This window comes from Lygodium microphyllum, chromosome 11 (genome assembly GCF_053477565.2).
Source record: "Lygodium microphyllum isolate KBCC chromosome 11, Lygodium_microphyllum_v1.1.10, whole genome shotgun sequence".
Taxonomy (NCBI): Eukaryota; Viridiplantae; Streptophyta; class Polypodiopsida; order Schizaeales; family Lygodiaceae; genus Lygodium; species Lygodium microphyllum.
In genome coordinates, this window is record NC_141145.1 from 138,087,177 (window position 1) to 138,105,428 (window position 18,252).

The 18,252-nt window shown below is 38.9% G+C and overlaps 1 protein-coding gene across 2 annotated transcripts in view; it reads left to right on the forward strand.

The window, feature by feature from the left end:
• The window catches only part of LOC148029433 (inactive glucose-6-phosphate 1-dehydrogenase 4, chloroplastic-like), a 159,897-nt gene that overhangs the window by 23,366 nt on the left and 118,279 nt on the right, over positions 1-18,252 (forward strand). For both annotated transcript variants that reach the window (XM_087688248.1, XM_087688249.1), the window contains exon 5: positions 6,441-6,555. In XM_087688248.1, coding sequence (XP_087544374.1) covers positions 6,441-6,555 — 115 coding nt within the window. The remainder of the gene's footprint in view (positions 1-6,440; positions 6,556-18,252) is intronic.

Here is an 18,252-nt window from a genome sequence, read left to right on the forward strand (position 1 = left end):
TTTCTTAGCTCTGATTGGTGGTTACAACACTTAAGATCCGTCTCTTGTGGACATCACACTCTTAACCCCTCAACACTCTCCCATGAGAGTTATCGGCTATTAGAGATCTTTGCCTTTGAGCATTTTGTATAGACATTCATTGGTTTCTTTAGAGTTTTTATTTAGTTTTTTTGCGTTTTTGTGTTTTTAGTTTGATTTATCATGTTTTAATCATGTTAGTACATTCTGTGTCTTCTTAGTGCAAACCCTAGCATATCTTCACACAATGTGTGTAGGTGGCGTTCTTGATAACAAAGCATTAGGGCACAAAGTGGTAACAATTGGGTAGCTAAAGATGGCCTAAAACCTATGTGTGGACGTAAACAATGTGTGCTAAATTTAGACCTTATAGTGGCCCTAAAGGAAGGCTTTAAACGTAATGTATACTAATCTCAGTGTGTACTCGAATTGGAAGGAAAGGGTGGAAATTGAGAATGTGAGGCACCAAATTCATACTCAAATGAAGTAAGGGGTATAGAAGTACCTTTTGAAGCACTTTTGGTAATAGAGTTTCTGCTTTAGTTCGTATTGCTACTGATCTAGGTTTTCATGGTGACTTCCAACCCATTTCTACATGAAGGCTTTAAACATAATGTGCACTAACCTCAATGTGTACTAGAATTGGTAGGAAAGGGTGGAAATTGAGAATGTGTGGCACTAAACTCATACTCAAATGAAGTAGGGGTTATAGGAGTACCGTTTGAAGCACTTTTGATAATAGAGTTTCTACTTTAGTTCGTATTGCTACTAGTAATCTAGGTTTCCATGGTGACTTCCAATCCATTTCTACATAATAGAAGGACCAACATAGCACAAAAATGGATTGTACAAACTTGTCATTGGGCTTGATTAAGATGAAAATTTTTAACTTTTTGTTGAACCCTCCCTCAATTGAGAGGCAATTGATATTGCTAGTTAAGTATCATAATTTAGGAGCGCCTTGTGAAGAAAGAATGGTCCCTAGATGAAAAATAAGTGGACAATGTTGGACCTTTGTCCTCCACTTTGAGATTATAATGCCTCTTGAGGGTCTCTGTTGAAGGAGTGGTCTCAAAAGACAAGGAACACAAGATGGAGGAGTTTGAGCCATTATGAGTTATATTTTGTTGCTTGTGCAAACCAAGCTTTCATGATAGCTGCTTTTGAAAGAGGTCCGGCTGATACCATGAGAATAAATGCTAGGGTATGCATGGAGAAAACACTATACAAACACAACTAAAATACAGTGAACTTAGAGCACACAAAAGGAAGGAACAAGAAAGTAATAATAAATGAATGAATGAATGGAGAGAATCGATACAGATGAAGAGAGCTTATTGAAGTAGGGTGATTAAACATAAAAGTTGAGGGCTAGTTGATGCAGCAAATCTGATGTAGAGAGTGTAACAGAAGCTCAAGCAAGGACAGCCCTTGATTCATATGCAAGTTGGGACAACCCTTGGTTGCATCAAATTTCTAGATTCTAGAACACTCTAGAATATATTTGTATCATTGCTTATGTCATCATTGATGTTAGTGTGCCACGTGTCAATATGCATGTCATGCTATGTGTTGACTTGCATGTCATGCCATGTGGCATCCTCTTGTAACGATATGCATACTTCTTAACCTTCCTAGGCTATAGTATAAATAGGGTTCATGGGCTTGTAGCCCTTGTCTTGCCAACATTAGTTGTGAGGCTCTTGTGAGGTAAGTCCTCTTCCAGTTCTTGTCTTGTTCTAGTCTTGTCTTGCATCAAGTCTTGTTTTGTAATCAACCCACGCTCTTGTGAGCATCCTTATGTAATCGAGTTATCTCGCAATCAAGTTCTAGTTCAATTTCTCTTCCAAGTTATTCTCTTGTAAGTTGGGAGAGCAATCTCCTTGCTCTCAAAGAGCACTTGTTGTGCCCATAACAGTTTGGCAAGACTCTCCTACCATGATCTTGCCTAGTTGTGATGGAGTCCATGATGGAAGGTATTGTTGCTTCTTTACAAAGTATCTAGTAGCAAATCCAAGAGCTTCAAGAAAGTAATATAAGGCTACAAGCATAGCAACCACAAGCTTTGGGCTTAGTTGTGCAAGACCTATAACGACAACTTTAAGAAATTCAAGGGACAAGTCTACATTAAGCTAGAGGTTCATTAGCTAATTGACAACCTTTGTGATCAACATAAGAGAGAACCAAAGGTGAGTCTTTCAGAGAAATTTAATGGCACAAGGTTAAAATTCAGAGGTATTCTCCAATAGGTATGATTGCTTATACCTATGCAACGAGATTGTTATCCAAATGATGTTTCTCGGATTGGCCTCGTAGGGACTTTTCTCTTAAGTATAGCTCTCTCTTGGTTTGCCTCCTTGCTTGAGAAGGAATCCCCATTGCTATATAATTTTGAGGCCTTTGTACAAGAGTTTTTTGCCACATTTGGAAAAGTAGACGGAGTAAGACTGGCTGAAACAAATATGAGAAATCTACGCCAAGGATTGAGACCCGCCTCGGTATATGCATCAAAATTTTGGCAACTGACATGCGATGTAACATGGCATGAGGATTATTTTATTAGTCAATTCCGTTGGGAATTGAAAGATGATGTTAAATATCTTTTGCTCACTATACCAAAGGTGTATACACTTAGTGAATTTATCTCTTAAGCAATTGAATATGACAACCACCTGTTTGAGAGAAGATAAGAAAGATGTCAAGGAGCTGTCTTGAATTCAAGTAGGACAAAGACTTTTGAAGACCTAACTGGCTAAGAGGACCAAGCATTTGAGGTAGAGCCCATGCAAATTGATACGACACGGTTCAAGCCATTGACAACACTAGAAAGCTAAAGGCAGTGCATTAATGGATTATGTTTGTATTGCGGCCAGTTGAGACACATAGCTAAGTATTGTCCTAACAAAGGAAGTATAAGAATGCATGGTGCCGCTACTCCATCATTGTTGGGAAATGTTGACGTCTAACCTCAATAGAGATCATATGGCTGGACAAAGATTCAAGAAACCCAAAAGGTCTCTTTCTATTTGCAGATCCAATGTTTAGCTTTGTGTTATAAATTCACTTGAAGGGAAGAAAAATAGACGGAAAAGCTTTACTAGACTCTGGAGCCATATCATGCTTTACGGATGAGAAATTTGCAGAACAACATGGTATATAGCTTCTAAAGAAAGCAAAGCCGGTATGTGCAAAAGTAATTGATGGTCGATCTCTTGCTTTGGGAGATGTCAAGTATGAGAGTCAGGTATGAGAGAGAGAGAGAGAGAGAGAGAGAGAGAGAGAGAGAGGCTATATGTGTGTAGATTATAGAGGGCTCAATAAGATTACTATCAAGAATTGCTACCCTCTTCCCTTGATTCCAAAACTCCTTGAACGACTTGGGAAAGCCAAATTCTTTACCAAGATAGATCTTTGTGGTGCTTACAATCTTATCACGACAAGGAAAGGTGATGAATGGAAGATGACTTTTCGCACAAGGTGTGGGCATTTTGAATGTGTTATCATGCCATTTGGCCTTACAGATGCTCCAATGGTTTTCCAACATATGGTGAATGATATCTTTTGAGAATACTTGGTGACTTTATTGTGATCTATTTGGATGTTATCTTGATCTTTTCCAAGAACCAAGAGGAACATGAACATCACGTCAAAATAGTCTTAAATAAATTGCAGGAAGTAGACTTGTATGCAAAGTTGGAAAAGTGTTCTTTCCATCAAACTGAAGTTGAGATTTGGGATACGTTATTTTTGAGAAGGGATTCCTATGGATCCTAAGAAGGTACAAACTATTCTAGAATGTGAAGTAAGTGGCTCTGATAGCATTGTTGCCCTAGATGTGAAGTAATTGCGTGATTAATTGATAGAGAATGAAAGTTAATATGATAATCAATTGATGCATAATGATAACCATAAAATGAGAGATGATGTATTGATGAATGAGAGGGGGAACAATGCTCAAGGCGACCACAATTAATAATGCCACGCTTATGTGCTAATGACACACGAAGTGCCTTTCTATATTACAAGCTAACTCTAAATGGCTTAATTGTCCTAGGGAACCCTAATTTAAACCCCAACCCGTGTCACTTAGTGTCTAGGGCAAATAGGGGCAGCAACTGCACTTAATGACAATTTCAATACATAGGGAGCTTGGATCATGGATCAAAGAGCATCAATGTGTAGCCTATGAGAAGGTGTACAGAAACTTATGTTAACGTAAATATAGATAAGGTCTACAAAAGATTTGAGCAAAGCGAAAGAAAGTAATTGATTGTCACCATGGAGCTTTGGTATTTGCAAAGGGTGATTGGGTCTTGTTATATTTTAAAAAGGCCCAGTTAAAGAAAATGAAGGGTAAAGAGCGTCTCCCCCCTAAATTCAACATGAGATATTAAGGGCTGTTTCATGTGTTGCAAAGGATCATCGAGGTGGCTTACAGGTTGAAGCTACTTGATCATTGGAAGATTCACAACACTTTTCATGGTAGTCATCTTAGGCTCTCCATGGTTATGTGCTTGAGGATATCAGTGATGAGATGCAGCCAAAGGTTGAGCAACTCGGTGAAATCTTGGCTCTTGAGCAAATATTGGCACATAGGGAAAGGAAAGTCAAGGGTAAAGATCTTGGCTCCTGTGCAAATATTGGTGCATAAGGAAAGGAAGATTTAAAGTTTCTTGTTGCTATTTGGTGAAGTTTCAAAACTATATACCACTTGTTGCGAAGTGGATGGAGGAGGATAAGTTGGTAGAATCACCTCATTTGTTATAGTTTACCTCAATGCTTTTCAGTTAGAGCTGACTTTGGTCCAAGGCTCAGTAGAGCATAGATCTTGAGTATTGCTTGATGCTTAAAGAGGGGGGCGGTGCTTCTATTTCCTTGGTATAGATATACTCATGTATCTAGAGGTGTTTAGAGTTCTTTCAGATTCCATTTTTGTACTTGTAAGATCAGTTTATTAGACACTTGTATTTCTATAGTTATACTTGGTTAGTGACTACCATCTTGGATATACGTACATTGCTAGTACATGGAATAACAGGAGTATGCTTGGTTACTTGTAAACATGTATGGATAATTGTATATTCGGAGTGCATGCAACAAGGATGTGATCGGTTACTTGGAAACATGTATGAACTATTGTCCATCAACAATACATGGAGTAATGACAATATGCTTGGTTACTTGAAAATATCTATTGGTCATTTTGTATGCCATGTTGGATATTAACTGTATGCAATGGGGGTTGCTTGCGATGTTTCAAGAGGGTGGTATGTCACCATAATGAGAGACAAACTTAATGACTTGATTAAACTTTATCAAGATTTTTAATTAGAATGAAAGTTAATTTTGGAACACCTAACTCTTGGGATAGTGATTATTATATTGGTAGTGAAGGATTTGACACAGGGCATGCAATAGACAAGTGTATAGGTTATGTGGTACAAGGATAAGGCAAAAGGAACAAAGTGCAATGGGAAACTTACATAAAACTGAAACTTTGCACCTTCGAAACATTAAAAGTTCCACTTAGTGAGTAGCTTTTAAAATCAGTCAATACAATGCAGTTATCTTGAGCCACTCTGGCATCACTGACTCTTTGGTTCTTCTTAGCCCCCGTCTTAAAGACACGGAACCGTGAGGTCTTCATATCATCATTGTATCTCATTGATTAGTACTTCATTTATGCTTTGTGTTTCTAGGTTCATTCACTGATAAAGTTTATTGTACAGACTTTGTTGTCTTCATTGCAAACTCTACTGTTACTTTACATGGTCCAGTGATCTTCTTTTGTACTCATACCATTATAATACCTTTGATCCATTTAGTGTAATGCTCTTTGATATATTTTTGTTGGCATTTCTGCACAATCCAACACTACTTTGTTGGTGGAGGGAAAAGAACAATTTGATTGACCGCCTTTCCATATCACCTAATGAGATGTTTATTGTATGTCCTGGAAATAGTTAGATCATAATACAAGTGTTTATTACATAATGAGATGTCTATATATTGTCAAAGGCAAAAGGTCATCCAGTATTATACCTTGTGAAATAAGATATAGGTAAGGTCGAATATTTTTAGATACAGGATCAATCTTATATTACAAACATTTATATAGTTGAGATAGAAACAATAAAAGGCTGAAAGTTCTGCATTCTTAGTTTGAGTCGTTAAACCATTTCTTGCCTTTGACCCTAGTTTAGCAACCGAGATAAACCTGAAATTTTATCAGTATTATTGCTTGTGTATGTGGTTTTGTAGACGAGTGCCATACTTTATCTTTATTTATTATGAGTAAAAAACCAGCAAAGCAATTTTAATTCATAGAACTGTTAGCATGTGTGCAAAATTTTGAATATTTTTTAACCATCAAGATTGTGTATGCTTTAGTGTGACGTTTGACCAAAAAATTGAAATGCCAGAGAAGATTGCGCAGAGTCCTCGAAAGGATTTCTAAGCAAAGCATATTATCACTTTGGCGGGTATGATTCTTGTGATGGAATGTCTAAGCTCAATGCTCAAATGCAAGAATTGGAGGTACGTTTCTTAATTAGAAAGATCACTTTTAAATGTGTACACTCATTGTTTTGTTGCGAAAGTATATTATTTTTAACACACTCGCCTACCTTGCATCTTTGATGCAATTCATAACTGGACCTCAACATTAGTTTCACAAAAGAATCTACCATCTGTATATTTGTGCAAAGAGTCTTCATGTGTTCGTATATTTTCTTGTTTTTTCAAAAAGAATGAAGAAGGCTGAAGGAGTCCCAATTTATGGGACAGATGAGGAAAAGTTGAAGATCAACCATAGTGGTAGAGAAATTTCACTTCTGTCACACAAGTGTTTCTAGTTCCTTAAGTCAGCCATGTACAAATTAAGAAAGCAACAAAGAAAATACTTTATCTTTTATTTAACATCTATGATAGAACTTAAATCTTAAAGAAATATTAGCGTGTATTTGCCAAAAGTTCAGGAAGGTGTGTTTTGACCCTAAGTAAATTTCTAAATAGTAACTTAAGTGTGCCACTAACTTTGCATGTGAACCCTAACCCTAATGTATTAAGGTCACCCTAATGTATTGGGGTGGGAGGGCAAGAGAGTAAGTGTGTGATGTGTATAGTGGACAATGTGGAAAATACGAGTGAAAATAGGAATGTTCTATGGCAAATGGAAACTTGTGGATAAGAAAGAGGACTTAAAAATGTTTCATTTGAATGTATGCATGAATCTTTTTGAACATGATGATGTAGTGATGTGGTTAATAAGGAACTTATATTTCAATTGTTAAAACAATCTTTGTTTTTCATATTAATGGAAATAGCTATGTTTATCAAGAACAAGTATTATGGGAAAAGAAATGCTGATGACTTTAAAAGTGACATTTTCACTATTGCTTGTTTTTGGTTGAGTTGGACATGACTGGTTGAAGGAATAGACATATTGCAGTTTGAAGTAAATCTTGCTGCTTGTCTATTGCCATCTGACATTTGAGCAGCATATTAATCTGACTTACACCTGTTGTCATAGTACAATATATTGTTCAACTGGGCAGATACATGATGTGTTGAGCCCTCATGTTGCCACTAGTGACTTTATTTTTTCATGCTGCTGGTGTTTGATCGTCTCTCCTCCTAAAGTGGAGGTGCAGCCTCTCCCTTGAGCATCAAGCAATAAACCCTCTTGTTCTGCTGAACCAAATTGATCCCAATCCAAAATCGCTTCCAATTGCAATACATCAAGGTAAAGGACAAAACTAAGGATGATCTTGCACGTCATCCTCCATCCATTTGTATCCATCCATAGGTGAGACAATCCTCAAATTTCAACAAGTAGTGCATGGAAATTTTACCTCTAGCTTCACTTTCCATAAAACGTGCACAAACATTCTAGGTTTTTTCCCCTTTGGATCACGCAAATCCTCTAAACTTTCACATTGCTGCAAAAATGGTACATTTGTTGCAATTCCAACTCGACTAGCTTCAAACATTGCATCTAGTTGACCAACCCCAATCTGATGTTTACCAAACATGCAAAGAGCACCAAATGCATTGCCAAGCATTGCAACATGACTTACACATGGGAATTTGCATTCCACTTGCCATTCCTAACACAAGGTTGTGGCTGATATGGGCACCGTCCTGCAGACAATCTCATTTTGATGCATTGGAAGTGTATGATTTTACTATGTCCCTGATTGAGTTATGGCATGGATGGTTTGGCCATTTGAATTTTGGATGCTTAATATGTGCACATAGTGCAAGATCTTCTAGAGATGCACTAGCTTGGTTATGTTGACAATGTTTTTGCCAGTGGGATCCTATGCTATTTATTACTCATTCTGAGTTGGCACATAGATGTGTATGATTTGCACTTAGGCTTTAAAACTATAGATTTGCAAGGTTGCTAGCATGTATGGAGTACATGGAATATACATTTGCATGTGATGTACATTTGCAAGGGATGTATGAGACACATGGATAGTATGCAATATATAGATGATGCAAAAAAGTACATTTATGAACTACATGTGGTTTGCAATCGGTATCCTTTACATGAGTATCATGTGATACAACATTGCCATAAGGCACTATCTATGCTTGGTTTATGTACTACTTTACCTTGGTAGTCACAACAATGTTGGGTTTTGGCATGTGAATGCATTCCTTATGGTTCTAACAATTGTTATGATCCATATTTGTGGATCGTGATTGGCTTAAGTGAGTACAATTTCAAACATGCAGAGGGCATAAGCATGGTTAAGCAATAGGTGTACATGTTTGACAATGATATAGACATGCATTTCCATTGGTTACTGATGCCTTTGTTTCATTGCTTGTAGGCAATTAAGGGCGGTCGTAAGGATTTAAGGGAGAGGTTTGTCATGAGGATGTGAATTTTCAATTTAATGCTCTTTAAATACTTAAGATGTGATACTTGAGTTATGCACATGTGAGGTGCATAGGTGAGATTAAATTGAATGTGTTTTATGGTGACAAATAATTCTAGCCTGGGCAATGGGACACATTGGTAGTAGTTGTGGATAGGTGCCAATGGAGTACCTAGGTCAGATCTTGGTCAAGGACATTAAATATTCCCTTGAAAATGACCTTTCGTGTTAGGGGTGTTAGATATTTAAATGATTTAATGCCCTAGACTATGGTTTGTGGAAAGTTTCAACACTTTCGGTTCAAAGAGGTTAGGACTTTAAAATTGAGGATGGGCACCATTTAGTGTTATTTTAGTGAGGGTAGGGCCAAAGGGCTATGTAGTTCAAATTTGCACGTCGAGGCCGAAACCAGCCTTCCTTCTTGGAATGGGGAAAGTTTTGCCAAGTGGCAGCTTTCTTAATCCATTTTCAGCAATTTTCAGCCATTTAATTAATTTTCAGAATTAATTAATTTTGAAAAGTAATTCAACCCTTAATCCATGCACAAAAAATTGACCTTGCCCATCCAAAAATTAATTGGCTTGGCCATTTGCAACCCAAAGTGGTCCCATGCATTAATTGACCCTTGGACAAGCATTAATCTATTAATTAATGCCTAGTCCCTAGTGTCACCACTGACACTAATGGCCAATTAATGGTCCTAGGGGCAAACTGACACCAAAATTCACCTACAATCTAACAAGTGTAACTTGTTACAACTTTTACCTTTGACACCCATATTTTTCACAGGGTCCTTCGGCCTTCAATTGTGAAAAAGTAGCTTGCACCTCACATGTGCAACACATGTGCATCTTTTAATTGCACATTTGATTAATCCTTTAATCAAATGTCAATTAAACATAAGCAAAGCATCAAATTTTCACGTTCTCGTGATAGATCACCCCTTTGAAATCCTTGCAATAGTCCTCGATTGCACTGTAATGTGTCAAAGCAAACAATATTGCATTGGAATTTTCACAAGGCATCATAGTCAACACAACATTGGCCACTGCTAACTAACTATCTCATATGCCCACCATTTGCTGAAAATTTCCAGCCAGCATAAACATAGCATAAAGCTCAACAATAGTTCAGAACTGTTGCCAGAAACTCATCGGATGCATCCCAAACTCTTGTTTCTCAACAATATTGACTACACAACCATAGTAAAGCATAAACCGAGCCGAAACTATGGCTGAATTGTCAATGACATTCGTTTACATGTGGCTGTCCATGGAATCAGCTGTAAACTATTAAAAACTGAGCATGACCTGATCATAAACTGATCATGGACTGATATGAGAACTGATCACAAATGGTTGCAAATGTGACTCCAAACTGATCACAAGCTGATGGTAAAAAAAACTGATCAGAAACTGATGCAAAAGCTAATGCAAAACTGATCCCAAAGTGATCATAAACGGTTCTCAAACTGATAGAAAACTGAGTTGACACTAATCAGAAATTGATCTCAAAACTGAGGCAAAACTCATGCCACCCAAAAACTCATGCTAAACTGGTCCAAAAACTCATGCATAAGTATAGTCTCAGAGCCGCGGTGACAACCATACTCATATACATGTATCTCACAGTGACTAGTACACTGAGTAGTGACCTCATGGCAGACATACTGTCAGCACAGTACCTTGGATGCATGCTGAATACATCCGAGATCCACTACATACGAGAGCTGTCCAAAACCGGTGGAGTGGAAGTGCTACCTCTCCCTTGAGCATCAGGCAATGCTCCGGACGCCCGCTCTGCTGAACCTGAGTAAGCCTGATCCAAAGTCGGCTCTAACTGAAAGGCATCGAGATAAAGTTGCAACAACTGAGGATGGTCTGCCAAGTCATCCTCTTCCATTCATTTTGTATCCATTGGTGAATAATTTTGAAACTTCACCAAATATCTTCTGGAAACTTTACCTCTGACCTTCCTTTCCTTATGCGCCAAAATCTGCTCGGGTACCAAAATCTCATCTAGTTCCTCAGCCCCTGGCTGAATTTCAGCAGATACATCTTCTGGCATATCACCATGAAAAGATCTCAACAAACTGACATGAAAGGCATTGTGTATCCACCAATGTGGAGGTAATTTCAGCCGATATGCAACATCGCTGACCTTTTCCAACACTTGAAAGGGCCCATAGTATCTCATGCTTAACTTCGGATACAACCTCTCTCTTCCCTTCATCTTTTTCAGCCTTGCCTTTTCGAAACACAGCAATACATAATTGTGTTAGATATGATCAATGCCCCACCCTCATTAGGTGCCACCAATGATCCATGGTGCTCAAAGTTGTAAGGCTCCCATTATGAGGAGAAGCCAAATGTGAGCCTGGACATTCGTTGAGTCCTGACTTGTATATCAGATGAGGTCTATGTGACCGGATGGCAAAAAGGTGACCGTTGTGGGTTCTAATCTTTGGGTTAGACGGAGTGGTTAAGCTGGTAGCAACTCAAGGCGTATTGCATCGAGTTGTGGGGCCCGATGGTAAAGGGAATATTCCCTGGCCAACTAGCGGAGGCTCATATGGTAGGTCGGTCAAGCCGACCTAACGGCCTTCGCGGGCTATAAAAGCTAAACCCCTTCACAACCATCCATCATTCATCTTTCACCCAGTCACAGTTTTTGTTCCAACTAGCCTTAAGCTCTTCACCTATCTTCTGTCCAGATCTCCATCTAAGCTTCACACAGTGGAAGCGTACGGGTGGACAGAGCCATCTTTGTATCAGTTGTTTGGAGCTAAAGAATTTACTGATTCTCCTCTTATCTGTTGTGTACTCTCTATCTCTTTCTCAGATTTTGTTCGTTGTGCCGTGTAATTATTTTTTTACAAATCGCCCTATGCAAACTGCAAAGTACGTCTATGGCAATCAGCTACTCGCTTTTGCTTGTCCTGTGACCTCTGAAGTGCATACTTTATCTTTGCATAGGCTGCATCCAAGCTTTCCACAAAGCGATCAGCCTCAAAGATCTTATCCTTAGTGTGCAAAATAGATGGAACCTTCTTGCCACCCTCAACCACCTCAAATAGAGCCTTGCCAGTGGAACTATGCACAGTATTATTGTATGCAAACTCAACCAATGGCAAATACTGCTCCCACTGTGTCTTGTGGTCTAAAACATAGCACCTCAAAAGATCCAACACTGTGGAATTTGCTTTCTTAGACTGACCATCTGTCTACGGATGGAAGGATGATGAGAATTTCAGCGTGGTACCCATATTCTCAAACAATCCCTTCCAGAATAGACTGGTCATCTGAGGGTCTCGATCACTGATGATCGACTCAAGCATACCATGATACTTGAAAATGTGCCGTATAAATAATTGTGCCATATAATCAGCCTTTATCTTCTTCCTCACCGGAATGAAATGGGCTTGTTTGCTAAACCTGCAAATAATAGTCCATATCCCATCATTCCTTGTAGGTGTCCTAGGAAGCTCAAAGATAAAGTCCATAGCAATGCTCTGCCAAGGCCTATCTGGAATAGGCAAGGTCTGTAACAAGCCCGGCATCTTTTGCCTATCGTGCTTTACCTTCTGACATATGATGCGTGCCCTAACATACTGCTCTACATCATGCCTCAAAGCTGGCCAATAAAAGAAATGCTCCACTGCCTTGACTGTGGCATCAATACCTATCCTGAATGGCTAAGAATTGCTAAGAATGGCTGAGCATAGGCTGAAGGAGATGAGAGAATGTTGTAGAGAGAGGAAATTCTGAGATTTGTTGCGAAGAACTGATCAAAATTAGCTGTTGCCCTGCTGTACCAGCCCCAAACGGATGCACCAACAACAATAGGAGCATTAGAGACTGTGATCTTCAGGAGAAAGTGCATCAGCAGCAATTGTCAGCTTCCCAAGGTCAAGAATATGCGATCTCCATCACCAAAATGGTCTCCAATGACTAGGAAATGGCCCCAAAAGCTGGCAGCAACAGTCCAACACCTCTTTCCAATAGCTCCAAAATGAAAAAACGAGATTTCCCTCTCCCTTCAGCCCTATTTAGCCTTTCCCTCACTTGCATGGGAAAGTTTTGCCAAGTGGTAGCTTTCTTAATCCATTTTTAGCAATTTTCAGCCATTTAATTAATTTTCAGAATTAATTCAGCCCTTTTCTTAATCCATGCCCAGAAAATTGACCTTGCCCATTCAAAAATGAATTGGCTAGGCCATTTGCAACCCAAAGTGGTCCCATGCATTAATTGACCCTTGGACAAGCATTAATCCATTAATTAATGCCTAGTCCCTAGTGTCACCACTAACATGTAATGGCCAATTAATGGTCCTATGGGCAAACTGACACCAAAATTCACCTAGAATCTAACAAGTGTAACTTGTTACAACTTTTACCTTTGACACCCATCTTTTTCACAGGGTCCTTCGGCCTTCAACTGTAAAAAAGTAGCTTGCACCTCACATGTGTAACACATGTGCATCTTTTAATTGCACATTTGATTAATCCTTTAATAAAATGTCAATTAAACATAAGCAAAGCATCAAATTTTCATGTCCTCGTGACAGAGGCCCCCAATGAAAATGGAAAAATTTCAAATGTCAAGTTTGGGTTAGTTTTGGGCTGTATGCAAATGTATCTTTTATGTTGAGCTGTTTTTCTCCCATTTCGGGCCGTTTGGGGCAGATCTAAGGGCAGAGGATTGAGGGGTGTGGGCTGAGAGAGAGCAGTTGGAGCCATTAGGGACAGTAAAGAGACCTAATCTACAACAATTTCTAGGGCTGGAACAATAGAGCAATTACTGTGCAAGCATTTCTCTTGCGAAAAAGTCAGAGAATTTTCTAATTCGCTGCTCACCCCTTCCCCCTCAGCAGATTTGAAATTTCTCAACCTTTATTTTCTGGTATAGGTCCGGATTGCTATGGAAATTAGGGTTTCTTAGCTAACCCCAACAAGTCGCCATCAATTGTTGGCTATGCAACATGGGCATTTGCTGGAAATCTGAGAAATTACAGCAGATCTGCGAAGGATTGCTCATCTATAGCCAAGATGACTCATATGCAAGTGTAGAAGATCCAATTTATGCTTGTATGTGCTCAAATCAAGGTGTGATTTTAGGATTTTAAGTTTTGATGCTGGTCGCTGTTTTAGCACTAGAAATGCAGAATTCTCTCTCTTGTGCTTTTTCTTCCTCATCCAGACTTGATGCATGTGCTATTTGGTGAAGGAAAGTGAGATTTGAGCCTTAGATTTGAACTTGATTGTGTTGTGGTTTGTGATTTGCTGACCCAAGTGTGTAGCTAGCGAGGATTAGGGTTTGCACGATAGAGTTGGAGTGTGTTCATGCGTGCCTTTGTGATTGAGAAAGTTTAATGATGCAAATTTGGTTAGTACCCATAATGTTGGAATGAGGCTCCATCAACCTTTAATAGCCTTTTCCTCACTTACATGGGCAAGTTTTGCCAAGTGGCATCCTTCTAAATGCGTTTCTCAGCCATTTAATTAATTTTTCAAAATTAATAATTCTAAAAATTAATTTTGCACTTTATTCCTACCCAAAAAATTAGCAGTGCTCATCCACAATTAAATTGGCTAGGCCATTTTGACTTCCAAATGGTTCTATGCATGAATTGACCTTGAACTAGCATTAATTTATTAATTTATGCCTAGTTCCTAGCGTCACCATTGATGCTTATTGGTCAAATAAATGCCCTAGGCCAAAATTGACACTAGGCATCACCTAGTACATGTCTAGTATAACTTATTACATCTTTTGCCTTTGACACCAATCGACACCTTGGGTCTTTGGCTTGTCTTTGTGAAATAACTAACTTGTACATTACATGTGCACTTCACATTTGCACATTTGATTGACAACTTAATCAAATGCTATACAAAGTAGCAAATTTTCACGTCCTTGTGACACCATGCTTGAGCAATTAACCCGAGATTGCTCTTCTTGCAATAGAAAAGTGACCATGTCATCAGAAGCGTATGAATCAACATTATCTCTTGCTAATAAACAAAGAGCAGTAGCAAAGTTCTAATATGACACTAGCAAAACAACCAATACGGTAGACACAAATGCATTAGGTATGATCTCATCAATATTGGCAAGCTTTTCATTGAGATCTTTGATGTGAGTGATGCATGCATCAATAGGGTGGCCCTTAGTCATGTGCTCAATTTCCAATTACTTATGTAAGCAAGCAGCACATGCCTTATTATGCACTTGGTAGAGAGAAGCAAGTCTCTTATATGCTTGTTTGGCCGTAGTGTAGGACTATATGTAGGATAATTTGCTTTTTGCATGACAATGCAATTCAGACATATGTTTGAGTATCTCTTTCTTGCCATCTTAGTTGATCAGCTATGGGAGGAGGAGGAGGAGGAGATGGTGCTGACAGTCCACTAGTGATAATGGATGAATTGGATACATCTTTCCTTGAATCATTGGGCTTGTTGGCCTATGCTTGAGACATAATCTTATAGCTCCTTTGCAACGAGTACGTGCTTCATCGTATATACCTACATCGGGTAATTGGTCCCAGCCCGTTTATCGAATTTCCCAAATATGTTTAAGAAGTCATTGTGAGAAAGCGTTAGCCATGGATGGCAAGGTCATGGATGACAGTGACTTCTGGTTATGCTTGGTTCGGTCACCTTAAGCATAGCAGCTGCTTTGTCGTAGAAGCGAGGAAATGGTGTTAGATCTCCCTCCATTGAAAGCACCGGTAAATGATGTATGTGAGAGTTGCATTGTGGGAAAAATGCATTGGGTCTCTTTTACTATGGATCTATGCTGGTTAAAAATTACCACTTGTGAATAGTGATGTGTGTGGTCCCATGTGTGTCCCATGTATAAGAATACTTGTACTTTGTTACCTTCATTGATGACATGACTCATCATTGGTGGTTATATGCATTAAAGCACAAGTCAAAGGTGTTTGCATGCTTCAAAACTTTTTTGCCTATGGCTAAAAATGCAAGTGCATGTAAGCTGGTTACTCTTTGTATCGATCAAGTGGAAAATCAATGTCAAAAGAATTCAATGCTTTCATGGCTGAGAGGGGTATTGTTCATCAATGTGTTACAATTCAATTAAATGGTGTTGGTGAAAGGAAAAATAGATCTCTCATGGAGATGACACGGTTTATGCAAACTCATAACAAGCTAGCCCCAAAATTATGGCTGGATGTTGTCTTGTGTTCTGCATACTTAATTGCTGCCCCACAAAAGCATTGGCTGAATGTATGCCTTTTTGGCTTGGAATGGCCAGAAGCTAGTGGTGTTACACATGCACGTCTTTGGTTGTTTGGCACATGCTTTGTTGCAACAGCCACGAAAATATAAGTTGCAAGATAAGGCTATCAAATATGTTTTCATTGGATATAGTGCAAAAAGTAAAGAGCATCATTTGTACCAGCTCTCTACAAATGAACTTTTTGTCAATAGAGATGTGGTATTTGCTAAACATGATGGTCACCTCTTGATGAATTGCAAAAATTGGCCAAATGTGACTTCAATGGATATGTTTCATAGTTGGCTGCCATTATTTAAGCAAGGTGCACAAGATCTTGAGGGTATACAACAGCAAAATCAATAGTAAACACATATTGAACAGTAGGCTGATGTTCAGTCCATTGATCAGGTCATTGCTGATGATGTCGTGGCTGATGAAAGGGCTGCTATTCGGGAGACAAACAATCCCTACGTGGCTGTTGGACACATTGTGGGACAGCAAACAACCGGTCCCACTTCCAATAGAACTTGAGTTGCTAGTTGCCATGCATAGGGTAACTTGGTTGCGCGTGCACTTGTAGCTATTGCATGCAATGGGGAATCTATTTCTTTTTAAGATGCTTTAGAGAAGGAGCGTTGGATGGCAGACATACAATCGGAGTTGGATTCCATTGACAATAATGGTGCATGGGAGTCATGTGACTTGCCTTTTAGCAAGCATGCTATAGGCACCAAGTGGGTTTATAAGATTAAACATAGATCTGATGGTAGCATTGATCCAAGGCAAGGCTTGTTGCCCAAGGATATGCTCAGTAGCATGGGATTGACTATGATGAGACCTTTGCCCCCACTTCACTTATAATGAAAACTTGTAGCGTCATTGCATTGGTTGCTCACATTGATTTGTATGTGCCTCAATTGGATGTAAAGATTGCCTTTTTGAATGGTGATCTACGTGAGGAGGTTTATGTCATACAACCTGTTGGCTTTGCTTAGAAAAGGTCAGTTACGAGAAACCCAGTGTTTCATGCTCGCACTAAGCATATCAAAGTGCATTATCATTATGCTAGAGAGAGGCTATATGCAAGAGAGATCGACTTAGTTTATGTTTATACACATTACAATTTGGTAGATGTATTTATTAAAGCTCTTTCGAGAGAACTTTGAAGCCTTTTGCAAGGCTTTAGGCTTACTACCATTTGGGGATTGATTCATCATTTCTTGTATACATTCACATCATTCACTCCAATGGGTTTGTTATACTTATTGCGTTCCTTTGTTGTTTTGATGTGAACTTTTCTTGATCCATGGCTACTTTTTACCTTTAGTTGGAGTTTTTCCTTGTTTGAACATCTATTTTGGGTGTGGTACTATAGGATCTTAGGGATTGTACTTTCATTCTATCATTCTATCATTCTCATATCAGTGGATGCGACCTTCCAGTAATCTCTTCTTTTCTCTTGCTCTTCGTTGTCCAATGTGAGTGTATGCGTCTGTTAGTGCGTGCAGTTGAGCATTGATCTAATACTTTTTGCTTAGATAAAAAAGGGGTTTCCTTTTGTTTGGTCACACTTCTCTTTATTCTTCATCTGCCTTTGAGCTCTTGATTCTTGAATCTACCTTTACCACTTACCTCTTTCTCCTCTTGAGCCATCCTCTCTCTCTCTCTCTCGCTCTCATTTTTTCATCCTCTTTCCCACGTCATGAAGCTTTTAGATTGTATACCATAAACTTGAGAAGTCCACAGACAAGTCTAATTGTTACTAGTTGGCTTGCAAGTTTCTAGGAAGCTCTACACAAGTAGCGTGACTTGGCTTCTTATTCACTTATTTAAGATGGGTGGATAATCTAGCCCATGTTCCCAAATCTTCCAAGCCTTATCCGATGATATAATGAAGAAGTACTCTCCCATCTCCAATCAAAGTAGTAATGTCTTTTCAAGCATGGCTAGGCTTAAGGGGAGGATATTAACCTCGACATGGAAGTAGATGCTTTTGAATTTTCTAGTCTCTCTATGAAGCTACCGAGAGAACACCAAGAAAATGGAGAAAGAACTGCAAGAAAATCTATCTTGTAACACCAACAAGCATTTTCTTAATCTTT